Below are 27,903 nucleotides of genomic sequence, written 5' to 3'. Positions count from 1 at the left end.
AAAACGAACCTGGAACGCTAGGGTTGTCGGTTCGTGAGATGAATACAAATGAACCCAACACACTAAGACTATTGTTTCATGAAACAAACATAAACAAACCCGGAATGTCAGGACCACCGGTTCGTGAACTGAAACAAATGAACCTGACACGTTAAGGATGTCGGTTCATGAAATGAAAACGAACGAACTCGGCACGTTAGTGCTGTCGATTTGTATAACAAAGCAAATGAACACGACACGCTAAGGCTGTCAGTTCATGAAATGAAACAAATGAACTCGGCATGCTAGGGCTGTCAGTTCATTAAATGAATCAAATGAACCCGAAACGCTAGGGCTGTCGATTCATGAAATGAAATAAATGAACCCAATACGCTAAGACGGATGATTCATGAAATGAAACAAATAAACCCGGTACGCTAAGGCTTCTAATTAATGAAATGGAACAAATAAACCTAGCACTCTAATACTGTCGATTCAAAGAATAAACAGATTACATTGAGATCTGTTGATACACGACGGGTCCAGCACGCTAAGGTTGCTGACCCTCGAGAAAAACATATCATGCTTGGATCTATTGACACATGAAAAGTCCAGCATGCCGAGGCTGTTGATTTTCGGGAAAAGACAAATCGCTCCTGAATTTGTGAAATGCGATAAACACAGCACGCTAAGGCTGCTGGATTTCGAGACAAAACAGATCACTCCCGGATCTGTGATACGCGATAAGAACAGTAAACAGAGGCTACCAAATTCTTGAAAAATATATCGCTCCCAAATCTGTGATTCGCGATAGGCACAACACGCTCAGGCTGCTGGATATCGAGACAAAACAGATGAAGGTCGAATATATTGACACATGACGAGTCCAGCACGTTGAGACTGTCGGTTTTCGAGACGAGACAGATCGCTCCCAGATCTGTTGACACACGATAAGTCCAACACGTTGTGGCTATTGACTTTCGAGACGAGATAGATCGCTCTCGAATTTTTTTTAGAACGCGCTCTCGAATTTATAGAATGGTCTAAAAAGAACTCCTACAAGTGGCATAGAAAAGACTTTCTTTTTTTGTAAGGTCACAACATATTGAGGCTGCTGACTTTCAAGATGAGTCAAATCCCTCTTAGATCTGTTGAAACGTGACAAGTCCGACACACTGAGGCTGCTGACTTTCAAGACGATCAGTGTGCTGCTGACTTTCAAGACGATAAAGATCGCTCCCGGATCTGTTGACACATGATGCAGACAAGAGATAATCCTCACATCCGAATATGAAGATTCCTCCAAACTTGATGGAAAAGCAAAATAAACAATCTAGCGACACGAAGGTGTTTTCCTTTTGATGCACAAATGCATGTTCAACCCCTGGAGCCGAGACTATGATGCATTTGTTACCCTTAATTGGTGACTAATTAGTGTATGTTTAAGAAATTCAAAAACATACGAGAAGATTTTGAAAACACGTGATGTAAAATGCATGATTAGCTTTAAACTAAAATAAATGCATGCTTAAAAATATTTTTGATAAGTATTAAATTGTTTTTCTCTCTTGTCTCAACAGTTAGTGAAGATTTGGAGCACATCGTCGGCTAATTAGCTCCAGACCGAATATCTTCAGCATTATGAGACCCATGAATAGCAATTGACTATTTCAAAGGAGGTCTAATTTTCCCTATTTTTTTTCTCGATACATGAGGAATTATTTTGTACTAAGTTCCTAATCGTATACTCGTGATTGTTTTAAAAAATGGTTATTGATAACCTAAGTTTGACTCTCGTTGAAGATCCCAATTTCTTTAGGCCATTCAATCTTAGGCCTTATATTTTCGGAATTTCATCTACTTTTACACTTTTTTTTTATAGAGAATTCAAAAGTCTAAACTTGAACGAGCCGTACTCGGGGTGTTTTGTTGAATCAATATGCGTAGCGAAATTTCTCAACGGTGATTTCAAAATGTTAACCACTATGAGTACATTGTCTATATTTTATAATTGTGATATATATGGCCGAATCGGCACACCTAACGATATTTCCTAGTGGTGATTTCAAAACCTCAACCTTGACATTAGTAACCATCATTTTTCTGTTTTGTTGAAATATCATCGGTATATTGACAGATCAACATACTTTGTGAGATTGTCCAGTCATGTTTTCATTATCTCAACCTTGTGACGAATACTTTGCTTATTGATTTATTTTTTCCGATTGCTTAGCGTTTCAAATTAATTTTTCTATTCATCATTCTTTTTAAAAAGTTAGACGATATCCCTAATTTTCTTAACCATAAAATTAAAGTTTGAACGCCAGCACCTCTTCATGGTGTCTAAAAAGTTTTAACAACACACGAGACACGAGGAAGAACTAGAATAGATAATCCTTTGTATGTATTTATTTTAGAGATATTCAAACTCACTTTGAATCTGAAACGGTCTCTAGTTTAGGATTTAGTCCTAAAATTTACTCGTTTCATTGCGTCCATGGTATGTTTCGACTGTCTAATGAAACCACAAATCATCATCAACTCGGATTATTAGGAAATTTTATTTCCATACCGGGGATAAATATTTGTCTTCTTTCCTTTTAGAAGGACAAGATTCATTTTTCGAAAATCATGCATGAAAGGTTGTCTACTTATCTTCTTGAGAGAGGAATCATGTCCATAAGTAGTTCCATTTTTTTTAAACCGAAAGTAATAGTTTGAAAATCTAGACCTCAACACGATTGTCGAACGATAATGCAAACAACGTCACATGATCACCGTCCATTATATGTGATTCATTTGATGATGAGTTGCAAACTAATTATGGTTAAATAATTTTATCTAATAATTATGTAGTGAAATGAATTGCAAACTAATTATGTCATAGATTAGACTGGAATTTTGTAAATCAAAATTAAAATTTAATGATAATCATTAAAGTAAAAAAAAAAATAAGAAAGTGATTGAAATATATAGAAACATCTACTTATAAAAAAAGGAGACACGTGTAGAGTATTATAAGACAACTAGAACAAATGAGAATACTAAAGAAGGCCCTAGAATTGTCTACATTTCTCTTTCAGCTCCTATTATTGTTTATATATACACTTTCTATCGTCAGTCAGCAACATCTCCGAAGCATTTCTACAAGACTACAAATTAACACTTTCCATAATCATTCAGAAAACAAATATATCATCCAATCTATTAACTAATGGCGCTAATTCCAAGCATTTTCAGCGGTCCAAGAAGCAACATCTTCGACCCCTTTTCAAGTCTCGACATCTTCGAGGGCTTCCCTTTCTCGAGTTCAGTACTGGGTAATGTTCCGTCCTCCACCCGCGAGACCTCAGCCTTCGCCAACGCAAGGATCGACTGGAAGGAGACAGCGGAGGCGCACGTATTCAAGGCGGATCTGCCTGGGCTGAAGAAGGAGGAGGTGAAAGTGGAGTTGGAAGATGGAAAGGTTCTCCAGATCAGCGGCGAGAGGAGCAGAGAGCAGGAGGAGAAGAACGATAAGTGGCACCGAGTTGAGAGGAGCAGCGGCAAGTTCCTCCGCCGCTTCAGGCTGCCGGAGAACGCCAAGGTGGAACAGATCAATGCTAATTTGGAGAACGGCGTCCTCACGGTCACTGTACCCAAGGAGCTGGAGAAGAAGCAGGTGATCAAGACCATCGACATCTCCGGCTGAAACAAAAATTCATTCATATCTAGCGTATTTTGTTTTGTTTTGTTTTGTGTGCAAATAAAGTAAAAGTGTAATGTGTGTGAGACAAACTACGGAATTAATATATATTATCTCTCTAATTATCAATATATGTTCAATATATGTTTGTTATCATTAATGTAATAAATATTGTATCATTCTATATTGCATAAGCTCCCTCCTTTTCACATAAAATTCTTGAACCCTTGTTTAAAAATAAAGGCTCAAAATCCATATACATATTGTATTTAATAAAAATGCACCAAAAATGGGGTGCTGTAGCCCCTAAAAAGTTTTTATTTACTTTAAATTTCTTTATAATTTTATGTGAGGAATATGATTGATTTTCAACAATTACTTTGATTTTTTTTATATTATGGATGCAGGTTTGATGTTTGATTCATGTTAGGGATGTTTTTATGCAATTAGATTTCTATTCAGTGAAAAATTATATTTTGTGTTTTTGGTATTTTGGCTAGGACCTTTTAATCGAGATCGAACGTCGAAAAAAACATTTGAACGAAATTTTCCCACCAATCAAGATCTCGAACAAAATATTCCCATGCGACCGAGGCCTTCGACCTTAACCCAATTTTTATCGTGCTTCGTTTGTTTGTATGTGTAAACACTAAAAATCTACCTATCAAATTTATAAAATTAAAATAATTATTTTAATTTATTTTCGAATAAATAAAATCAAAATAATTAATTCGAAGCTCAAAACATAATTACAACAATTAATTAGATTAATCATTATAATAATTAAAATCTAAATTATTAAGAAAAATAACCAAAAACAATAATAAAATTATTTGAAATAAATGTTATACTCATTTTATTTTAAACTAGTTTTAATAAAATATCAATGAATAAAAATAAATAATTCGTAAGAATTAAAATACCAAAAATTATTAATTTAACCCAAAAATTTTAAAGAAATAAAATAAATTGACAAAATATTTGTCATATTTATTTTTAATATTATGTGTATTTAAAATATCAAAATTAAAACATGAAGGCTGAAAAAAAAATTCAAACAAACCTTTAAGGTTTTAAAATAAAAATAAATCAGTAATCGGGGGTAGCCGATGCCCAGATTTATTGTTACATCCAGAACAACGTCCATTAGATAGACATTGGAATCTTCTCAAATTCCTCAGACGCGCCAGCATAGCCCGCTGCAACGGAAGGAGTGTGTGTCCAAGAAGCAGCGGACCGACTAACACGAACGTTGGCTCCGTCAACCAGAACACAATGGAAAGGCCAAAACATTGACGAAACGCCAACAGACCGCTCTACGTTAGCGTTCTCGTCCGAAACAACGTTGTTTCATCCTCCGATCATTGTCTTCATCACGACGCCGGATGGATAATCATCCATAGCCATCTTTGATTTTTCAAAGATCAAATTTTATCGTTTCTAGACGGATTGACTCCGTTCAAAAGGTGAAATGATCACACTACCACTATGATTATTTCTCCTACATATAAAATCATAATCATGACTTATATCAACAAGTTGGATGAAGAACAACCAAAACACCATTAATTACTATTGCCTGATTCGATCCACTTGAAGCCCACAACCGACTTCGAGAGGCTATAATTAACCTTCCTTAACAATTATGAAGCCAAGAGATCTAATCTCTAGCTTCAAATAAAAAATGACAGAAAATCTTCCATTGAAGCTCTAAGCTTCTAGATTTTTTGAAATTCCGTGTAAGCTCTTAAAACTTGGATCTGAGCATCCCCAAAACTTCCCTAAGGTTTAAAGAGTATTCTTCAATCATTGATATGATTCCAATCACCCTTTAATTCATACTTCCAGTTTGAATTTGAAATTTTTATATTTTAATATTCACAAGTTTGTATATTGTCTAGTTAATGAATTTTTGGATTGGAAATCGATTATAGGATCATTTCCAAGATTTTGTTTATGTTAGAATCAATCAATCAACCTTAAACAAAAAAACCAAAATTTGAATTTTAAAAATAAAATAATTCTAATGATGTTGGACAACTGTTCTTGGGTTAATCCTTAAGACCAATAACTCAAAAGGCTTCCCAACATGTTTCTAATGATGTTGAGAAACTATTTTAATCATGTTTGATCCATCCCAATCATGTTTGATCAAAATAATTTTTTTTTAAAAATAAATAAAAATTTTGAGTTCTTGAATTGGTCCAAATGAACATGCAGTGTTCATGTATTGGTACCAATCAAGTATATGAAGTAAAAGGAAGCTATTTGCAAGCTCATTATACATAAAAACAACATTAAAACTAAAAACACAATTTTGGCCATAAATTGTTTTGAATGAATTTATCATCACACATGTCGATTATACATTGGGATGATGTTCTAAATGTTCTTAAGAGCTTTGTGAAGCTAGTTAGGCCCTTGTATCGAAGAATCCAAGTCTCCATCAAAATTGAAAAACCTATAATTTTGATGTTCTTGAGGACCAAGAATCTTTGGTCCAAATCGAGAGGTCCGACAAAAAAACATAACCTAGAACCGATAGGCCCGACCGAGGTTTTTCATCTAGGACCAAGAGGTCTGACCGATGTTCTTTATCTAGGACCGATCGAGAGGTCCGACCGATGATTTTTACATCCGACTGAGAAGTCGAACTTGGGATCGAGGAGTCTTGCACCCGACCAAGAACTCCTGAACCCAAGACCGATGACTTTCACATAGAACCGAGATGTCAGACCTAAGACCAAGGAATATCGCACCGGACCAAGAACACTCGAACCCAGGACCGAGGCATTCGACCTAGAATTCTAGAATCCGACCGAGAATTCTAACCAAGGATTGAGAGGTCTTAGCACCCCGACCGAGAGACTCCCGCACCCTAACATAAAATACTTGTATTGGGATCGAGGTGAAGTAGGTAAACTGATGTTGAAATTCTCAAACCTCGAGTTTTCATGGAATCGAATGGTTTTCCTGGATTACAACATGCTTTGTGTAATTTTGATTTTATTTGCTTGAATGTATGCTTGTATTACTTATTTAGAAAAAAAATAAAAATATTCACACAAAAGTGGGAAATCACTCTTAGCGCTAGCTTGAACAAGAAAATAGTAAAACTAAAATATAAATTATCGACCATATGCCTTAACTTCCTCACGTGCTCCTGCGGTAGGAGACGGAGATTTTTATTGTAGGTTCAACCATGCAATGTTTTTTAAGAGAAAACGTTTTTTTGTGTTAAGGAGAGATATGTTAAAAAAAAACTCTTAGACTTACCTTTCTCTGCATCCCGTAAAAATGTGGGAAGAGATGACGAACCAAAATAAAGTTCTTTAACATAGGCCTTTTGAATTGGCCCGTACATGTTTTAAATCGATCAACTCGCGGATATATCGATTTAATTGACTTTAGAGTGCCACATTAGTTTTCTTCTCAAAGAAATTAAAGAAAATAAAATCAGAGATTCGTTTTAAGAGTCCGGTGTTTGGTTACATATTAAGAAAGGCCTACGACGTTATGTCCTATACGTATGTCTTCACAAACAGTCTCTACTCCTAAGTAATTGGTCAATTGATGTTTAAAGGATTATTACGTTTTCGTTCTGAGTTCATAATTCTTTTGATTGTGTGAGAAAATCTTAACCATTTTACAAAGGGGCTAATCCTATTCATAGGGCATAATCAAGGTTAGAGCGACAACATAGTGTGAGACACGATTCCCGTGGGAGAACAAATGAGCATAAATGAGGAGGATGAGGATACGAATAAAAGATTAAAAATTTATTCCTTTAAAATGAAGAGGGAAGAATAAATTATTTAAAAGTTTGAGTGTTTACCTTTTAAATTTTTTAAAGTTAAGAAAATTTCCATAAACAACAAATTAAAACGATTTATTTTCAAAAATAATTCCCAAATTCCCGAAATTTCACATAATAGTCAATAATATTTCTAGAAGCTCATAGGAATCATGTTTGGAATTTTCGAAATTATTGAACTCTATGTATGACACCGCGAAGATAGACATTTTTTCAAATGAATCCCAAAAATTCTAAAACATTTGATGGGCATTGAAATTTTTCTTATGAAGCTACATTTTTAATTTCATTATTTTTGGTTTCATGAAATTTAAGTTATAACTTTATAAAGTTTCGGGTTTTGCCAAACAGGTCCTAAAAATTCCAGAAATGAAATTTTTTTGAAGAAGTTAATAAATGTTTGAATCATCGTTTCAAAGTAGTTTGCTAAATTCTGGAAAGGAATAGGACTCTAAAAATTATTTTATTTTTTAATTTTTAAAATTTGAAGACAAAATAAAATAAAATATAAATTAAGGGGTTCAATTCAAATAAAAGAAAGAACCTAGGACCATTTAATTTCGAATTATTTAATTAATTCGAAATTAAAGTATTTAGGTCATTTTAAACAAATACGGTGTTAGAGGAAACCAGAAGGAATAATAAAAAGAAATAGATGACTTTTCTTCTTCACCTTCCGTCTTCAGCACTGGGCGATTTTCGGCGATGTATACACCCAATGGCGGAGCCACGTAGCGGGCTGGGTGGGCGATAGCCCAAGGTAATTAATTAAAAAAAATTATATATATATATATTATTTATATTAAATTATATATATACATATGAATTGAAAATGTCATCTTATAAATATGATTGAAAATGTCAACTTAGAAATAGGTTATGTATATCAATTTTTCTCTTTTGTTTAATTATATATGCTTCACTTAAATTATTTAATAATTGAGTATAATTTTCTTTCTTCAACTTTTTATTATTTAATAATTTTTATCTCTTTAATTTTTTTTATTATAAAACTATTATAAATATACACTTAATTTAAATTAGATTATTATTGAAATTAAATAATACACCCGAAACATCCGTCGTCCTAGAGCAAAGCATCTTCCCAGAATAAAGCAAAGCAGCCGAAACAACTTCGAAGGTCCTCGTCTACGTCTTCATCCAACCCATGCTCGGGTGATTCTGGAATTCGGCATCGAAGAACAGCAAGAATCTGTTTTTTTATCTGATCTTCAGATTTTTATGGTGGGGATTTGTTCCGCTTTGCCGGTGCTCCACAATCACAGGGTTCGTCGCTGCCGGGGTCACCTTCCTACCAGGAAAACTCCTAAATGAAGCTTGTTGTTGCGATAGAACACATGAGAAGGGGTCGAAAAGAAATATTGTAACTGCTGTTTCGTTCGAAGAAATCGACCGGATCAATGACGGGGGCGTTCTTCCACCTATTGGAGCTCTGTTCTAGCTTATGAGACTATGAACTAATTCACAATTCACACTTCCGGTGACTGTAGTGTTGCGATTTCAGCAGTAATTTACTTGAGATTTAAGACTAGATGAGATCAGATTTTAATCATAGATCTAGACTAATCCTAACACGAAGACTATTAGCTAAGGTTTTATCCAAACATGCAAGCAATTTCAGACAATAAGAATAAGCGATCTATGAATCAAATGAGCTACATTTCAGTCTATCTTTAACTGGAATTGGGGTACAGAACTGATGCCTCATGTAACAAACAAGAAATGAAATTAAGAAAGAAGTACCTGAGTTTGTGAAGATCGAAAAACGTATAGAGAATCAGAACTCGCCGGAATACTTTTCGCCTGTTCTTGCTTTGGTCTCTTCGTCTTCACGCATGCATGCAGTTCTTTTTCCTAATCTTCTCTTATACACACTAAGAGGAATCTATATGCTCTGCCTTGTCCTCTTGCTAAGCCTTTCTCCATTTGCTTTATTAACCGTAACCTCTACCAAAACTCGATGGAACGGAGCTGCTGGACTGATGAACGAAACTAGATTCCAAAAGAAAACCGTTTTCTCCCCCAACTCATAAACTACCTGAACCACTTCTTCTCCTATCCTTGACTTCAAAATAATATTATTCTACATTGCACAGTCCATTGGAACCACCTCAACCCACCGCTTTCGATACTCTGTCATTCTGTTATCGTAAGTTAATCTTTTTAATACATTTTTGTTTGAAATTAATTATTTGTTTCTTATAAAACGTTTTATTTCAGGATAAATTTGATTTAGATGATATTGAGAGTTATGGAGTGGACGCTTGTTGAATAAATTTAAATTAATAAGTTTTTAGTTTTTAATGTTTAATATTTAATATTTCTAGAGTAATAACAATGATTTAGGGGTGAGTGGGATAACCAAGACATTTGTGTGAGAGACTTATTTAATATTTACAATAATTACTTTGTCATTTGATGAGTCAAGCATATGAAAAGTCTATATTCAAGCATATGAAAAGTCTATATTTTCTTATAAAGACTTGTAAGAATCCATTGAGATGAATAAGAAAAATATATTTTGCCCTCTTGTTACCAACAAATTAGTATTAGAGCTATTGTGTGTGAGGTGAGCGTTAGAAAACATGCCAGTCTCAAAAGAGAATGTTGCGGTGTGCGCAGGTCGAGAGAGAGAAAAAAAGCAATCGAGAGTTTTATGAAGTGTGTGTGTTGTGTGTAAACACTTGAGAGAAATGACAGGTCTAACTAATGGCATACCACTATCCAAGTTGACAAAAGGTGTCAACTACGACAATTGGAATGTGCAGATGAAGGCCCTTTTTGGGCTCCCAAGATAACTAGGATGTGGTCTAGACTGGGTATGAGGAACTAGAGAACACATATGGGTATTCAAATGCCTAGTTGAGCGCATTGAAGTTCGTTCAAGCTAAAGATAGGGTGGCTCTATATCTACTATACCAATATGTCGACGAATTTGGTTTTGAGAAGATAGCTGACGTAAAATCTTTCAAAGTGGCATGGGATACACTCGAAATAGCCAACAAAAGAGACGAACATGTGAAGTAAGTTCGGCTTCAAACCTTAAGGGGTGATTTGGAAAACATGAGGATGAAAGAGTCTGAAAGCGTATATGAGTTTATTACTCGGGTTAAGACCGTTGTGAACAAACTAAATCGGAATGGTGAGAGTCTTTCATCAAACCAATTTGTTGAAAAAATTATGAGGTCATTGACAGATAGTTTTGAAAATATCGTGTGCACAATAGAGGAATCCAATGATCTATCAACGCTCACCATTGAAGAGCTTGCTGGGTCCCTGGAAGTGCATGAGCAAAGAATGAAAAACAAGAAGTGGGAGTCTCTTGAATAGGCTCTCCAGGCGAAGGTGATAATAAAAGAGGAGAAGGTGATCTATGCTCAGAGTACTAGAGGCAGAGGAAGAGGAAGAAGCCTATGTGGTAGAGGAAGAGGAAGAGGAGGATGACGAAGTGAGCAAGTCGACCAACATAACTGGCATGGCCGAGGTCAAGCGCGGGGTGACCGAACAAACACAAACAATAATATTAAGTGTTATGACAGTGGAAAGAATGGGCATATTGCCAAGGATTTTTAATAGATAAAATGCTACAATTGCGGAAAGTTGGGTCATATTTTCAAAGACTGTAAATCCGAAAAGAAAATGAGGAACCAAAAACTCCTTTGCTGGGAAAGAAGATGAAGGATTGTTGCTGTTGAAAAAAATTCCAAAAACCGAGATCAAACCTAGTTGTTCTGATAACTCGTTTTGGTGCTTGGATACTGGCGCAAATAACCACATGTGTGGAGACGAGAGCTTATTCAAAATACTCTCAAAGGTAGAGTCCGAATCCATTTCTTTCGGAGATGCTTCAAAAGTAGCCTTGGACGGATCCATATTGATTTATGTGGGCTAATAACTCCAGAATCATTTAGTGGTAAGAGATAATTCCTTTCTTTAATTGATGATTCTTCGAGAAAGACGTGGGTTTATTTTCTAAAGGAGAAGTCATAAGTGTTTGAAACCTTTAAGAAATTTAAAGTGATGGTGGAGAAATAAACATACAAAGTTATCAAAGTAGTCCGATCTGACAGAGGAGGTGAGTTCACTTCTACCGAGTTCAACAAATACTATGAGGAACATGGAATATAGGGTTTCTTGAATGCTCCACATTCTCCGCAGCAAAACGGTGTAGCAGAACGAAAGAACCAAACTATTCTCGACATGGTTCGATTTATATTGAAAGGAAAGAATATGCCGAAACAGTTTTGGGCAGAGGCAGTGCAGTGCGCAATCTATGTAAAAAATAGATGTCCACAAGCAAATATATGAGAGAAGACGCCTCAAGAGATTTGGAGTGGTATGAAGCCGATTGTCTTTCATCTCAAGGTTTTCGATAGTGTGGCCTATGGGCAAGTACCAAGTCAGCACAAGATAAAGTTAGTAGATCGGAGCAAGAAGTACATATTTATCGGGTATGATGAAAAATCTAAGTCATATAAATTGTTTGATCCTGTTAAAAAAAGAAATTGGTAGTGAGTCGAGATGTTGAAGTGAAGATAGGTACGACAGTCAGTTGCAACCAATATATTAATGTCACGTAAGCAAATATTCTTCCCACTACTTGTTTTTGCAGGAATATCCTAGAAGAATATTTGGCGCACTACCTAATTGGTACGGCCACGATCCTGGTGCTCAGAGTTTGTTGTGTACTTTGGAGGTGTTCCAATGGAAGCTCTCCATGTGTCATTATGGAAGATTCGACCGTTGGTACCTGCTCCTTATTTAAAGATCCTCAAGGACAACGAAAGAACCATTAACTAGACACAATTTGCTGAACACTGAAAAATACAAGAGATCTATTGAGTTTACAATCTTAAGAACTACTTTCTTGCTTTACTGTGTGTTTGCCAAGAGAGAGTTAGAATCAAAGCATTGTTTTAGCTGAGTGATATACTTCATCATATTGTAAGTTGAACAGAGTATGTTCTGTTCAACAGTGAGCTAATTGTGCGATTGTATTTGAGTCGAAGGTATAGTGAATCCTTCCGGTGGTTGAAAGAAGGGGTGACGTATGAGAGTTTGCTCCGAACATCTATAAATAAACTACTGTGTCTTTTCATTCTATTATCTTCTCATTCTTAGTTCTTAGCTTCAAATCTGAGCAAACGTTTCTGCACTTGAATCGTTCAAGAGTTTGTAAGGGTTTGTGCAGAATAGAAAGTGATTTAAATCTTTAACATGATTTCTATCAAACCGTTTTTCTTAAACCATCATCAATAGTCAGACCCCCGTCTCTATTGGTGTTGTCGATCCTATCAAACCCTTTTTCATGTTATGTAGTATCGTTGTGTGCTTAAACAAGATTTTATTAAATGGAGATTTAAAAAAAGTTATATTTGGATAAAATTGTAATTTTCAAATTTAACTTTGATGGTTTACAAAAATATAATAAAATGTTTTTTTTTCTTAAATGTTAAAATATGCCGGAATATTTTTTCTTTTTTTCAATCATCAACTGGAATTGATAAACTTTTTTTCAATTAGACTCGCAGTCATTTTGACAAGATGAACATTTTATTTATATTTTTAAAATTTAGGAAGAATGATTTTGATATGAAAAAAATTACTTAAATTAAACATTGATAAAGAGTCTAATATAGTTTAGAGTTTTATGCTATGTTTCCACATTATTCCCTCTTTATTTAAGTTTGTATTTAGAATATAGTTTGAAATTGATCAATAGATGAATTTCAACAACATTATTGATTTAAAAAACCAGCATTTTAGTATTTTTGTTGCACAACATTTAAAGTAGAAACAAATATTAAATTCCAAAAGACATAAATAATGAGATAATTTCAAAATATTACAGAAAATTATAAATATTGTTTCATGTTGGTGGCATACCATCAACCTTTTTTTTACTCCTAACTTTAATAAAAAAGACTTAGTAGTCAACATAATCCATGTAAAATTTGATAAATAGCCCATACATTAAAGAAAGACCTTTGGAAAAGTGGAGGCACGCAATCCATTTACATTTTTTAAGGTGGAATAAGTTTTTTCACCTGAACTCAATCTTATATTCACGTTTTGAAAGACAATGTTACTACAAGGGACATGGACACTACAGTCCGAAAATATGGTATGCTTAGTCGTCGACGATCCCTTCATGTTGATATACTTCACATTGCTCAATTTAACTGTTTTCATAGGTAATTAGTAAAGTACTAATAATATGTATTTTTTTTCTCTTATGTCCCTTTTGTAGTTAAAACTAAAACAAATACATGCATATCATTACCATAATTGACATAAATCTCAATATTTTAGCATTCACATATGTTACATAACAATAAATGCCAAAAAAGAGTAAATAAATAGATAAGTAAATTCAATATATACCTTATAAATATTATGAATGTTACATGCTGGTGCAAAAAAGTCACTAAAACATGAACAATTCAATTCTTTTTACTACTAACTACTACTCAATAAAAATATTTGGCAGTAATTAACATCCTATACCAATATAGTCCATGTTGGATTTTAGATTTGAGATTTGAGAAACTATTCATTCTTTCCAAGTTTGAAGACACTTGACCTAAAGTAAATGGACCTTCGGGGATGTGGAGAAGGATCAAAGATGGCATTATTCATGGTGGAGTAAGTTTTTTCACCGGAAATTGATTTGATATTCACATTTTTAAAAACAATGTTGGTGCAAGGGACATGAGTGCTGCAATCTAAAAATATGGCATGTTTTGTGACCGATGTTCCTTGTATGTTGATATAATTCACATTGCTCACTTTAACCGCTTTCATCTGTAAATATAAAACAAAAAATTAGAGAGAAAAAAAAAATAGAAATTGGATTAAAGAAATAAAGTGTTTAACAATTAACCTGTTCAGCACAATGGGTGGTATTGCAATAATGTTGATCAATAATGATAGGATTCTTTGTATTGTGAAGCAAAATATTCTCAAATGTTATATTTCTAGCATATCCATTCCCTCCCTAAATTACATTAAAAACAAATAATAATTAATAGTTAGAAAAATAAATAAATCAATTACCCTTCAATATTATTAATATTTATATATTACCGGCCATGTTTTTATCCTAGCTCCATTGGTTATCCTAGTCAAAGTGCAGTTCTTTACAAGTATCCCTTCCTCTTGGGCATAATCTCCACCCTTTCCAAGACTTCCAACACTAATAAATAAAAATATTATTATATTAAATAGACATTTTTACTAAAAGACATATAAAATATTAAAGTTTTAATTACCTTAAACCATGGCCTGGTCCACATTGAACTCCTTATTATTAATGGCAACACAATCATCTCCTATCATAGACAAAAACTTATAAAAAAGGAGACACGTGTAGAGTATTATAAGCCAACTAGAACAAATGAGAATACTAATGAAGGCCCTAGAATTGTCTACATTTCTCTTTCAGCTCCTATTATTGTTTATATATACACTTTCTATCGTCAGTCAGCAACATCTCCGAAGCATTTCTACAAGACTAAAAACACTTTCTATAATCATTCAGAAAACGAATATATCATCCAATCTATTAATTAATGGCGCTAATTCCAAGCATTTTAAGCGGTCCAAGAAGCAACATATTCGACCCCTTTTCAACTCTCGACATCTTTGAGGGCTTCCCTTTCTCGAGTTCAGTACTGAATAATGTTCCGTCCTCCGCCCGAGAGACCTCAGCCTTCGCCAATGCAAGGATCGACTGGAAGGAGACGGCGGAGGCGCACGTATTCAAGGCGGATCTGCCTGGGCTGAAGAAGGAGGAGGTGAAAGTGGAGTTGGAAGATGGAAAGGTTCTCCAGATCAGCGGCGAGAGGAGCAGAGAGCAGGAGGAGAAGAACGAGAAGTGGCACCGAGTTGAGAGGAGCAGCGGCAAGTTCCTCCGCCGCTTCAGGCTGCCGGAGAACGCCAAGGTGGAACAGATCAATGCTACTATGGACAACGGTGTGCTCACGATCACTGTACCCAAGGAGCCGGAGAAGAAGCAGGAGATCAAGAATGTCGACATCTCCGGCTGAAACAATGATTGATTCGTATGTTGAGTAATTATATCTTTAGTATTTTGTTTTCTTTTCTTTTGTGTGCAAATAAAGTATCAATATGTTTGTAATGTTTGTAATCGATATCGTATTACCAAAGAATATTTTGATAAACAATTTATTTCTATTATTGTTGACACCCAAATATTACACCATATTTATAATTATAGTTTGAATTTATTTTTATTACAAATAAATATTATAAATACACCAAACAATTTAAAATGGGTTAAATGAATATTTCTATATCACTCTTAAACCCAAACATGATTATATAATTCATGTATATTATATAAATTATGCATTCTGTTTTTATTGCATAATTTTATTACATATCCATATCTTTATTGATGAACCAAGTATGATCTTTGAGTTTCAAAGGACAATCTCTTTTCCAAAGTACCAGCTCTTTTCTAAAGGATAATCTGTTTTTCAAAGTACCATCTCTTTTATAACAAGTATCTGTTTTCAAAAGAAAGATCTGTTTTCCAAAGTATGAAAGGTTTTATGGAATCATTGTGAACAATTATGTATGAGAATTGACGGTATTGGAGAAGGGTACTCAGGATGAGCTCTGGTAGTCTGATTTCAAAATATGTCTTTTAGTTGTTGAATCTCTCTTTGATTGATCAATGTGTGATATTCCGAATCCTCATTACTAATGGAATCCAAAGGATCTCTGGATTGATCAGAAGATCCTTTCAATTGGGAACAATTATGTATGAGAATTGACGGTATTGGAGAAGGGTACTCAGGATGAGCTCTGGTAGTCTGATTTCAAAATATGTGATGGAGTTTCTATTGGGACTGGATTTCGGGGATGAGCTCTGGAAGATCCTACCCACACAGACAAGTTTTTAACCAGGTTGTGGGCTTTAGGTATAGACTCCGAAGAGTGCCTTTCCAAATATGTGCTCAAACTGGATTCCTAACTTTCAGGATCATCTCTGAATAGTAAAGGGACAATATGTGCTCAAGATCTTACTATACTTTCACAAATGATGGTATACTTTATAAACCATCATATGGATTCAAAGAAGTTTTTCAAAGTGTTATCTATAAATCTTTTTATAACCTGCTAGTTTTTTAGACTCACTATGCTTGTGTGGTGTAGGTACACATCTATAGTCTTTTTATGAAAATTAAAGGGAGGTTTGGAGTGGGGCAAAGGTGCAGGGATGTGTGAGATGAGGGACAAAGACAGAAGACCGAGCCCTTTGTTGGGTTTATTATTAAAAGACTGTATTTTTGTATTAAAGGACCTTATCTAGATATTTTTGTAAGCCAAAGACCGTGTCTTATGTTTATAAACCGAAATTTTGTAGCTCCACTTTTTATAAATGACAAAACACTTCCGCACATGTTTCTGATTTTCGTCATTTATGTTCACGTTTCAAACATCCCTCACTCGGTCTAAGTAATTTAGGAGTTAGGGTTGTTATAGTTGGTATCAGAGCAACGGTTACGAACCTTAGTACTTTCACCCACGCTCCTACAATTGCACCTCCAAGAGCTCGCCTTAAAAATCTGTAAGTTGTTTTGAATTCAGCATGAAATCATTTTCATTACAATTACATTAGTTCTGTCAAAATAATAAATTGATAAGACTAGCAACTCAGCTTATGCATCTCAATAAAATGTTAAGCTGATAATAAAAGGAAAAGTGTTATTCTCATTAGAACCATGAGAAGAGGAACCAGGTCCAATGTTTCTACACCCTTAGAGGAGACATACCGAGACCACTTCTGATCAGACCTAGTTGATGCCTTGAGGGATCAAAACCGCATGAAAAATGAGCAAATGAGGGACCAAAACCGAATCCAAAGTGAGCAGATGCGTGACATGTTCCAGGCTAATTGTAACAACCACAATTTCAATTGCAACACTAATGATGGCAGCCAACGACCAGTCAATAAGAAGTTCATAGGCTTCAAACCAGTAGACTTTAGAGGAAGCACGGACCCATTTGAGGCTGAAGAATGGATGCAATCCATGGAGACTATCTTTACGTTCATGTAGTGCAGCAAATCATACCAGGTTAGGTGCGCTTCCTTTATGTTTAAAAACGATGCTAGGATCTGGTGACAAGGCGCCAAGGCCATTCTCGACCTTAATGCAGAAACTTGGGAAGAGTTCAAAGTCGTTTTCTATGGAAAATATTTCACCTTAAACACCAGGAATAAGCTTGCCAGAGAGTTCCTGGAAATCCGCCAAGGGGATGCTAGTGTTGCCGATTATGTGAAGAAGTTCGAGCGAGGCAAGTATTTTGTACCCATGATAGCTGGAAATGCTGCCTTGGAGTTGAACCATTTCTTGGAGGGGCTGAACGCAACAATCCTACGCGATGTCCGATTAAGCAACACTTCATCTTTGCGTGAGACCATTGATAGGGTTTTGATGGCCGTGAAGGACAACCAAGACATTGTTAGGGAGGATCAGGCCAAGAGGAGAAGTTATCCAGGAAGAGAATCTCAAGAGTTAGAGACGAAGAAGCCCTTCCAGCCGACCCATTACAAGAATCCTCTCCCACAACAGTCAAGAAATAATTGGCCAAATAGAAATCCACAAAACCATTAACAACAACAAAGTAGAATACAACCCACCAAACCAGCAAACCTTTCTAGCTTATCCATCTGCACTTGTAATCTTTGTAAGAAGGCTCATGTAGAAAAATGCGTTTAAAGATCTATGAAATAAACCCAGAGTTTTTGGTAATTTTAATTTCGAGGTCGAAATTCCTTTTTAGTGGGGTTGAGTTGTCACACCCTAAAATTCATATTTGACTAGATGCCTTCGATCCTGGCCAAGACCAAGCACCCATGTGATTAGAAATTAGGACCAAGGCAAATATGAGATTTTGGACCGAGAGAAATCTATGTCCGACCGAGGGGGTTCCACCGAGGGGGTTCGATCGAGGGGGTTCGACCGAGGGGGTCCGACCGTGGGGGTCCGACTGATTATATTTTTCTAACTCATGCTTAGCCACCTCATGCTTATCCACCTCATGCTTAGCCACCTCATGCTTAGTCACCTCATGCTTAGCCACCTCATGATTATCCACTTCATGCTTATCCACCTCATGCTTAACCACCTCATGCTTCATCCTTCCCATGTTATGACAAGCAGGTGACCAGCCCTCTTCATCGCCTTTTATTAATAGATGCTATGACAAAAGGTGACCAGCCTTTTTATCAAACCCATATCTATGAAAAGCAGGTGACCAACCTTTTTGATCAAACACATGCTATGACAAGCAGGTGACCAGCCTTTTTATTAAACCCATGTCTATGACAAGTAAGTGACTATCCTTTTTATTAAACTCATGCTTAAGACCAGCATGTGACAAGCCCTATTCATTATAAATATTATTCTGCTCATACTTGTCAAGCCAATGACCATCCCTTTTCCTCAACCGATCTTGACTCTTTATATTTATATATTTCACCATAGATTGATTAATTAATATAAATCTATTTTCCCTCTTCACTAAAAATCAGAAGACATCCGCTAGAATCTTTAAAGAACAGCCAACCTTCATAGCAAGATCAAACATTAGCAGTTTCAAAGTATAAGGCAAGAAAACCTTTCTATATCACTCTTTAGAAACCCACACATGATTATATAATTCATGTATAGTATATAAATTATGCACAATGTTTTATAGCATTATTTCATTACATATCCATATCTTTATTGATGAACCAAGTATGATCTGTTTCAAAGGACAATCTGTTTTCTAAAGTACCAGCTCTATTCTAAAGGATAATCTCTTTTCCAAAGTGCCATCTCTTTTTTTTTAACAAGGATCTGTTTTCAAAAGAAGGATCTGATTTTCAAAGTATGAAATATTTTATGGAATTATTGTGAACAATGATGTATGAGAATTGACGGTATGGGAGGAGGGCTACACAGGATGAGCTCTGGTAGTCTGATTCCAAAATAAGTGCTGAAGTTTCTATTAGGACTGGACATCTGGGATGAGCTCTGGAAGATCCTACCCACACAGACAATTGTCTAACCATGTTGTGGGCTTTAGGGATATACTCCGAAGAGTGCCTTTTCAAATATGTGCTCGAACAGGATTCCTAACTTTCATGATCAACTCTGAATAGTAAAGGGCCAATATGTGCTCAAGATCTTACTATACTTTCACAAATGATGATATACTTTATAAACCAGCATATGTATTCAAATATGCTTTTAAAAGTGTTATCTATAAATCTTTTTATAACTTGCTGGGTTTTTAGACTCACTATGCTTGTGTGGTGTAGGTACACAACTATAGTCTTTTCATGACAATTAAAGGAAGGCTTGGAGTGGGGCAAGGTGCAGAGAAGTGTGTGAAAGGAGGGACAAAGACAGAAGACCGAGCCCTTTATTGGGTCTATTATTAAAATATTGTATTTTTGTAGTAAAGGGCCCTATCTTCATATTTTTGTAAGCCAATGACCGTGTCTTATGTTTATAAACCGAAATTTTGTAGCTCCACTTTTTATAAATGACAAAACGCTTTCGCACATGTTTCTGTTTTCCGTTATTTATGTTCACGTTTCAAACATCCCTCACTCGGTCTAAGTAATTTAGGAGTCAGAGTTGTTACAACATTATTAAAGAGTTGTAAAAGACTAATTGGAATGAGAGATGGAAACAATATTTAAGTTTAAGGGTTAAATTTATTTGAAATTATTCATTTGTGTATTATAAAACGTTTTATTTCAAGATAAATTTGATTCATATGATATTGAGAGTTATGGAGTCGACGCCTGTTGAATAAATTTAAATTAATAAGTTTTTAGATTTTAATGTTTAATATTCTAATTTAGGGGTGAGTGGGATAACTAATAGATTTGGGTGGGAGACTTATTTAATATTCACAATAATTACTTTGTTACTTGAAGAGTCAAGCATATGAAAAGTCTATGCTTTGTTATAAAGACTTGTAAGAATTCATTTGAGATGAATAAGAAAAATATAATTTGCCCTCTTGTTACTAACAACGCCTTGAGACACATGAAGACGATGTGGGAGGATTGAAGGTATGACATAAATCTTAGTAAGTTAAGGAAGTGCGAAGGAAATGTGGAAGCAATTAGGGCGGATAAGCCTGATGAAATGACCCAACAAGATTGTGAGTGATTGCTTGAAAACCATTACTTTACCGATAAATTTCAGGTTTCTTCTTTCATATTTTGTACTTAATATAACATTTTAATCTAAAATTATATATATTAATTACAAAAAAGAAGCGCTACCAGCATAGAAAACAAAAAAAAATCAAAATATGCACATTGTTTTGGTAGCAAATCATTTACACAACTGTAGCGATAAATGATAAGACTTATTTTTTAGCATTATTTTCAAATTAATTAAAATATAACTTTCATTCTTGCACTACCTGAGAATGATGAATTGCAAACTATGAAGATTTCTTTTTGGCGACTAACACCAAAAATTTTAATCTGCACATACTGAATAAATTTGTAAGTATATAAAATATGTTTACTTTATATTTTATCAATTAATTGTATTATAATATTTTTTTGTAGGATGAATTAAGATATTTACGAGTTGAACGTCCCGACATTTCTGATGTCGATTTGGTTGAAGGAGTTTTTGGCTCTCAAGACAAGAGAAAGATTATAGGGGTGGGATCAGTTTTAGCTTCCCAAGTTCAAGGTCCTGTACCGTCCAAAAAAAACTACGTCAAGAGACTGTAACAATGCAAAGAAGACTCAATGATATGGAAGAGATGATGAAGGCTCAGAATGACAAAGAGAAGACCGCGAGGGACGAGTTGGAAAATAGGTTAAAGGCTGAAATGAGGATTGAGAAGGTTCAAATGAAAGAGAGGATGAGGATGGAGAAGGCTCAAATGGAAGAGTGGATGAGGATGGAGAGAGCCGATATGATGCGTCTTATGTCACAGTTTATGTCCGGCGGTGGATCGATAGATCCTACATTATTTGCCCAATTTACTAATGTATTTAATTTGTATGAACTTTTTTTTTCATGTTATGTTTTATCGTTGTGTGTTTAAACAAGTTTTTATTAAATGGAGATTTAAAAAAAAATTATATTTGGATAAAATTGTAATTTTCAAATTTAACTTTGATTGTTTACGAAAATATATTAAAATGTTTTTTTCCTTAAATGTTAAAATATGCCGGAATATTTTTTCTTTCTTTTCAATCATGAACTGGAATTGATAAACTTTTTTTTCAATTAGACTTGCAGACATTTTGACGAGACGAAATTTTATTTATATTTTTAAAATTTAGGAAGAATGATTTTGATGTGAAAAAAAATTACTTAAATTAAACATTGATAAAGAGTCTAATATAGTTTAGAGTTTTATGCTATGTTTCCACATTATTCCCTCTTTATTTAAGTTTGTATTTAGAATATAGTTTGAAATTGATCAATAGATGAATTTCAACAACATTATTGATTTAAAAAACCAGAACTTTAGCATTTTTGTTGCACAACATTTAAAGTAGAAACAAATATTAAATTCCAAAAGACATAAATAATGAGATAATTTCAAAATATTATAGAAAATTATAAATATTGTTTCATGTTGGTGGCATACCATCATAAAGTCTAAACATGTATAATTCAACCCTTTCTTTTACTCCTAACTTTAATAAAAAAAGACTTAGTAGTCAACATAATCCATGTAAAATTTGATAAATAGCCCATACATTAAAGAAAGACCTTTGGGAAAGTGGAGGCACACAATCCATTTACATTTTTTAAGGTGGAATAAGTTTTTTCACCTGAACTCAATCTTATATTCACGTTTTGAAAGACAATGTTACTACAAGGGACATGGACACTACAGTCCAAAAATATGGTATGTTTAGTCGTCGACGATCCCTTCATGTTGATATACTTCACATTGCTCACTTTAAATGTTTTCATGGGTAAATCAGTAAAGTACTAATAATATGTATTTTTTTCTCTTATGTCCCTTTTGTAGTTAAAACTAGAACAAATACATGCATATCATTACCATAATTGACATAAGAACATCAACAACGCACAAGATCTTTTCCCTCTTATTTTGTCAAATCAATATTCCACCTCAGCAGAAAGCGGGTAAATGTTGTACTTGGACAAAACACTCTAATGCTTCCGCACGCCCTCTTATCTAAATAATTTAAATGTGAATTTTATTTATACTATTTTAAATAAATAACTAATTTATACTATTATAACTAATATTCCTATATTATAGGAAAATTTGAGAATTTAAACCTTTAAAACGTGTTAATATAATTAATAAAAATATATATTAATTTATTTAAAATATATATTTATTTATTAAATATATAAGTAATATTCTTATATTATATATATTACAGTAAAATTTGAGAATTTCATCCTTAAAACATGTTAATGTAATTATAACTTAAAATATTTTTATAATTTAAAATATATTTTAATATTTTTATAATTAAATATATAATTAATATTCCTATATTATATATATTATAGTAAAATTTTAGAATATATATTTATTTAATGTTATTATAATGTTATTTAAAAATAGTAGTAAAACAATAGTATAATTAAATATATAAATAATATTCCTATATTATAGAGTATATTATATTATATAATAATGAAAATGTCAGAGTTGTGCATTACCGGCATAGAGGGCACTGCCCTCCTTTTGCTTTTACCTACAGTGCAAAAAATGAAAAAAAGCAATGAACTGCCCTTTTCCACGTTGTCCGGTGCGGGCACAGATCATGCGCTGAAGATGTTCTAAATCTCAATATTTTAGCATTCACATATGTTACATAACAATAAATGCCAAAAAGAGTAAATAAATAGGTAAGTAAATTCAATATATTACTTATAAATATTATGAATGTTACATGCTGGTGCAAAAAAGTCACTAAAACATGAACAATTCAATTCTTTTTACTGCTAACTACTACTCAATAAAAATATTTGGCAGTAATTAATATCCTATACCAATATAGTCCATATTGGATTTTGGATTTGAGATTTGAGAAACTATTCATTCTTTCCAAGTTTGAAGACACTTGACCTAAAGTAAATGGACCTTCGGGGATGTGGAGAAGGATCGAAAATGACATTATTCATGGTGGAGTAAGTTTTTTCACCGAAAATTGATTTGATATTCACATTTTTAAAAACAATGTTGGTGCAAGGGACATGAGTGCTGCAATCTAATAATATGGCATGTTTTGTGATCGATGTTCCTTGTATATTGATATAATTCACATTGCTCACTTTAACAGCTTTCATCTGTAAAAATAAAACAAAAAAATAGAGAGAAAAAAAAAACAGAAATTTGATTAAAGAAATAATGTATTTAACAATTAACCTGTTCAGTACAATGGGTGGTATTGCAATAATGTTGATCAATAATGATAGGATTCTTTGTATTGTGAAGCAAAATATTCTCAAATGTTATATTTCTAGCATATCCATTCCCTCCCTAAATTATATTAAAACAAATAATAATTAATAGTTAGAAAAATAAATAAATCAATTACCCTTCAATATTATTAATATTTATATATTACCGGCCATGTTTTTATCCTAGCTCCATTCGTTGTCCTAGTCAAAGTGCAGTTCTTTACAAGTATTCCTTCCACTTGGGCATAATCTCCAGCCTTTCCAAGACTTCCAACACTAATAAATAACAATATTATTATATTAAATAGACATTTTTACTAAAAGACATATCAAATATTAAAGTTTTAATTACCTTAAACCATGGCCTGGTCCACATTGAACTCCTTCTATGATAATATTTGAACACTTAAGCATTCTTCAATATCTATATATACACTTTCTATCGTCACTCTTCAATATCATTCCTAAGCATTTTTACAAACAATTTCTATTGTTCGTCAATCTATTAATTAATGGCGCTAATTCCAAGCATTTTCAGCGGTCCAAGAAGCAACATCTTCGACCCCTTTTCAAGTCTCGACATCTTCGAGGGTTTCCCTTTCTCGAGTTCAGTACTGGATAATGTTCCGTCCTCCGCCCGAGAGACCTCATCCTTCGCCAATGCAAGGATCGACTGGAAGGAGACAGCGGAGGCGCACGTATTCAAGGCCGATCTGCCTGGGCTGAAGAAGGAGGAGGTGAAAGTGGAGTTGGAAGACGGAAAGGTTCTCCAGATCAGCGGCGAGAGGAGCAGAGAGCAGGAGGAGAAGAACGAGAAGTGGCACCGACTTGAGAGGAGCAGCGGCAAGTTCCTCCGCCGCTTCAGGCTGCCGGAGAACGCCAAGGTGGAACAGATCAATGCTACTATGGACAACGGCGTCCTCACGGTCACTGTACCCAAGGAGCCGGAGAAGAAGCAGGAGATCAAGACAATCGACATCTCCGGCTGAAACAAAAATTCATTCATATGTTGAGTAATTATATCTATAGTATTTTGTTTTCTTTTCTTTTCTTTTGTGTGCAAATAAAGTATCAATATGTCCTGTGTAATGTCTGTGAGGCGAGCTGCAGAATTAATATATATTATCTCTCTAATTATCCACATATGTTTGTTATCATTAATGTAATAAATATTGTATCATTCTATATTGCATAAGCTCCCTCCTTTTTACATAAAATTCTTGAACCCTTGTTTAAAAATAAAGGCTCAAAATCCATATACATATTGTATTTAATAAAAATGCACAAAAAATGGGGTGATGTAGCCCCTAAAATTTTTTTAATTACTTTAAATTCTTTATAATTTTATGTGAGGAATATGATTGATTTCAACAATTATTTTGATTTTTTTTTTTTATACTATAGATGCAGGTTTGATGTTTGATTCATGTTAGGGATGTTTTTATGCAAATAGATTTCTATTGAGAGAAAAATTATATTTTGTGTTTTTGGTATTTTTGGCTAGAACCTTTTAATCAAGATCGAACGTCGAGACAAGCATCTGAACGAAATTTTCCCACCAATCAAGATCTCGAACAAAATATTCCCGTGCGACCGAAGCCCGCGACCTTAACCCAATTTTCATCATGCCTCGTTTCTTTGTATGTGTAAACACTAAAAATCTACCTATCAAATTTATAAAATTAAAATAATTATTTTAATTTATTTTCGAATAAATAAAATCAAAATAATTAATCCCAATGTCAAAACTTAATTACAACAATTAATTAAATTAATTATTATGATAATTAAAATCTAAATTATTAAGAAAAATAACAAAAAACAATAATAAAATTATTTGGAAGAAATGTTATACTCATTTTATTTTAAAATAGTTTTGATAAAATATCAATGGATAAAAATAAATAATTCGCAAGAATTAAAATACCAAAAATTATTTATTTAACCTAAAAATATAAAAGAAATAAAATAAATTGACAGAATATTTGTCATATTTATTTTTAATATTTTGTGTATTTTAAAATATCAAAATTAAAACCTAAAGGCTGAAAAAAAAAATTTCAAACAAACCCTTAAGATTTTAAAATAAAAATAAATTAGTAATCGAGTGTTGCCGAAACCCAGATTTATTGTTATATTCAGAATAACATCTGGACGTTAGAATCTTCTCAAATGCCTTAAACGCGCCAGCATAGCCCGCTACAACGGAAGGAGTGTGTGCCCGATAAGTAGCGGACCGACTAACACGAACGTTAGCTCCATCAAGCAGAACGCAATGGAAAGGCCAAAACATTGACGGAACGCCAACAGACCGCTCTACGTTAGCGTTCTCGCCCGAAACAACGTTGTTTCATCCTCCGATCATTGTCTTCATCACGACGCCGGATGGATAATCATCCATAGCCATCTTTGATTTTTCAAAGATCAAATTTTATCGTTTCTAGGCGGATTGACTCCGTTTAAAAGGTGAAATGATCACACTACCACAATGATTATTTCTCCTACATATAAAATCATAATCATGACTTATATCAACAAGTTGGATGAAGAACAACCAAAACACAATTAATTACTATTGCCTTATTCGATCCACTTGAAGCCCACAACCGACTTTGAGAGGCTATAATTAACGTTCCTTAACAATTATGAAGCCAAGAGATCTAATCTCTAGCTTCAAATCAAAAATGACAGAAAATCTGCCATTAAAGCTCTAAGCTTCTAGATTTTTTGAAATTTCGTTTAAGCTCTTAAAATATTGATCTGAGCATCCCCAAAACTTCCTTAAGGTTTAAAGAGTATTCTTCAATCATTGGTATGCTTCCAATCACCCTTTAATTCATACTTCCATTTTGAATTTGAAATTTTTATATTTCAATATTCACAAGTTTGTATATTGTCTAGTTATTGAATTTTTGGATTGGAAATCGATTATATGATCATTTCCAAGATTTTGTTTATGTTAGAACCAATCAATCAACCTTAAACAAAAAAACCCAAATTTGAATTTTAAAAATAAAATAATTCTAATGATGTTGGACAACTGTTCTTGGGTTAATCCTCAAGACAACAATTCAAAAGACTTCCCAACATGTTTCTAATGATGTTGAGAAACTATTTGAATCATGTTTGATCCATCCCAATCATGTTTGATCAAAATAATTTTTTTTAAAATAAATAAAAATTTTGAGTTCTTGAATTGGTCCAAATGAACATGCAGTGTTCATGTTTTGGTACCAATCAAGTATATGAAGTAAAAGGAAGCTATTTGCAAGCTCATTATACTTAAAAACAACTTTAAAACTAAAAACACAATTTTGGCCATAAATTGTTTTGAATGAATTTATCATCACACATGTCGATTATACCTTGGATGATGTTCTAAATGTTCTTAGGAGCTTTGTGAAGCTAGTTATGCCCTTGTATCGAAGAATCCAAGCCTCCATCAAAATTGCAAAAACCTATAATTTTGATGTTCTTGAGGACCAAGAATCTTTTGTCCAAATCGAGAGGTCCGACCAAAAAACATAACCTATGACCGATAGGCCCGACCGAGGTTTTTCATCCAGGACCAAGAGGTCTCACCGATGTTCTTTATCTAGGACCAAGTGGTCCGACCAATGATTTTTACATCCGACTAAGAAGTCGAACCTGGGATCGAGGAGTCTTGCACCCGACCAAGAACTCCTGAACCCAAGACCGATGACTTTCACATAGAACCGAGATGTCAGACCTAAGACCAAGGAATATCGCACCCGACCAAGAACTCTCAAACCCAGGACCGAGGCATCCGACCTAGAATTCTAGAATCCGACCGAGAATTCTAGCCAAAGATTGAGAGGTCTTAGCACCCCGACCGAGAGAGTCCCGCACCCTAACCTAAAAAACCTGTATTGGGAAGGAGGTGAAGTAGGTAAACTGATGTTGAAATTCTCGAACCTCGA

At 34.0% G+C, this 27,903-nt stretch overlaps 3 protein-coding genes across 3 annotated transcripts; all 3 read left to right on the top strand.

The window, feature by feature from the left end:
- Nucleotides 1–3,185: 3,185 nt before the first annotated feature.
- On the top strand, nt 3,186–3,685 carry LOC124934334 (18.1 kDa class I heat shock protein-like). Its single transcript, XM_047474852.1, has one exon. It carries the CDS (start codon nt 3,194–3,196, stop codon nt 3,668–3,670), a length of 477 nt encoding a protein of 158 aa, XP_047330808.1. The 5' UTR covers nt 3,186–3,193; the 3' UTR covers nt 3,671–3,685.
- Nucleotides 3,686–15,055: 11,370 nt separating this feature from the next.
- On the top strand, nt 15,056–15,562 carry LOC124934451 (18.1 kDa class I heat shock protein-like). The gene has a single exon (XM_047474989.1). The coding sequence runs from the start codon at nt 15,071–15,073 to the stop codon at nt 15,545–15,547; it is 477 nt and encodes a 158-aa protein (XP_047330945.1). The 5' UTR covers nt 15,056–15,070; the 3' UTR covers nt 15,548–15,562.
- An 8,875-nt stretch (nt 15,563–24,437) lies between these two features.
- On the top strand, nt 24,438–25,101 carry LOC124934160 (18.1 kDa class I heat shock protein-like). The gene has a single exon (XM_047474641.1). It carries the CDS (start codon nt 24,475–24,477, stop codon nt 24,949–24,951), a length of 477 nt encoding a protein of 158 aa, XP_047330597.1. The 5' UTR covers nt 24,438–24,474; the 3' UTR covers nt 24,952–25,101.
- The last annotated feature ends 2,802 nt before the right edge of the window (nt 25,102–27,903 follow it).

This window comes from Impatiens glandulifera, chromosome 4 (assembly GCF_907164915.1).
Source record: "Impatiens glandulifera chromosome 4, dImpGla2.1, whole genome shotgun sequence".
Taxonomy (NCBI): domain Eukaryota; kingdom Viridiplantae; phylum Streptophyta; class Magnoliopsida; order Ericales; family Balsaminaceae; genus Impatiens; species Impatiens glandulifera.
Note: the sequence above shows the minus strand (reverse complement) of the source record. Positions and strands in the feature narration are given on the sequence as shown.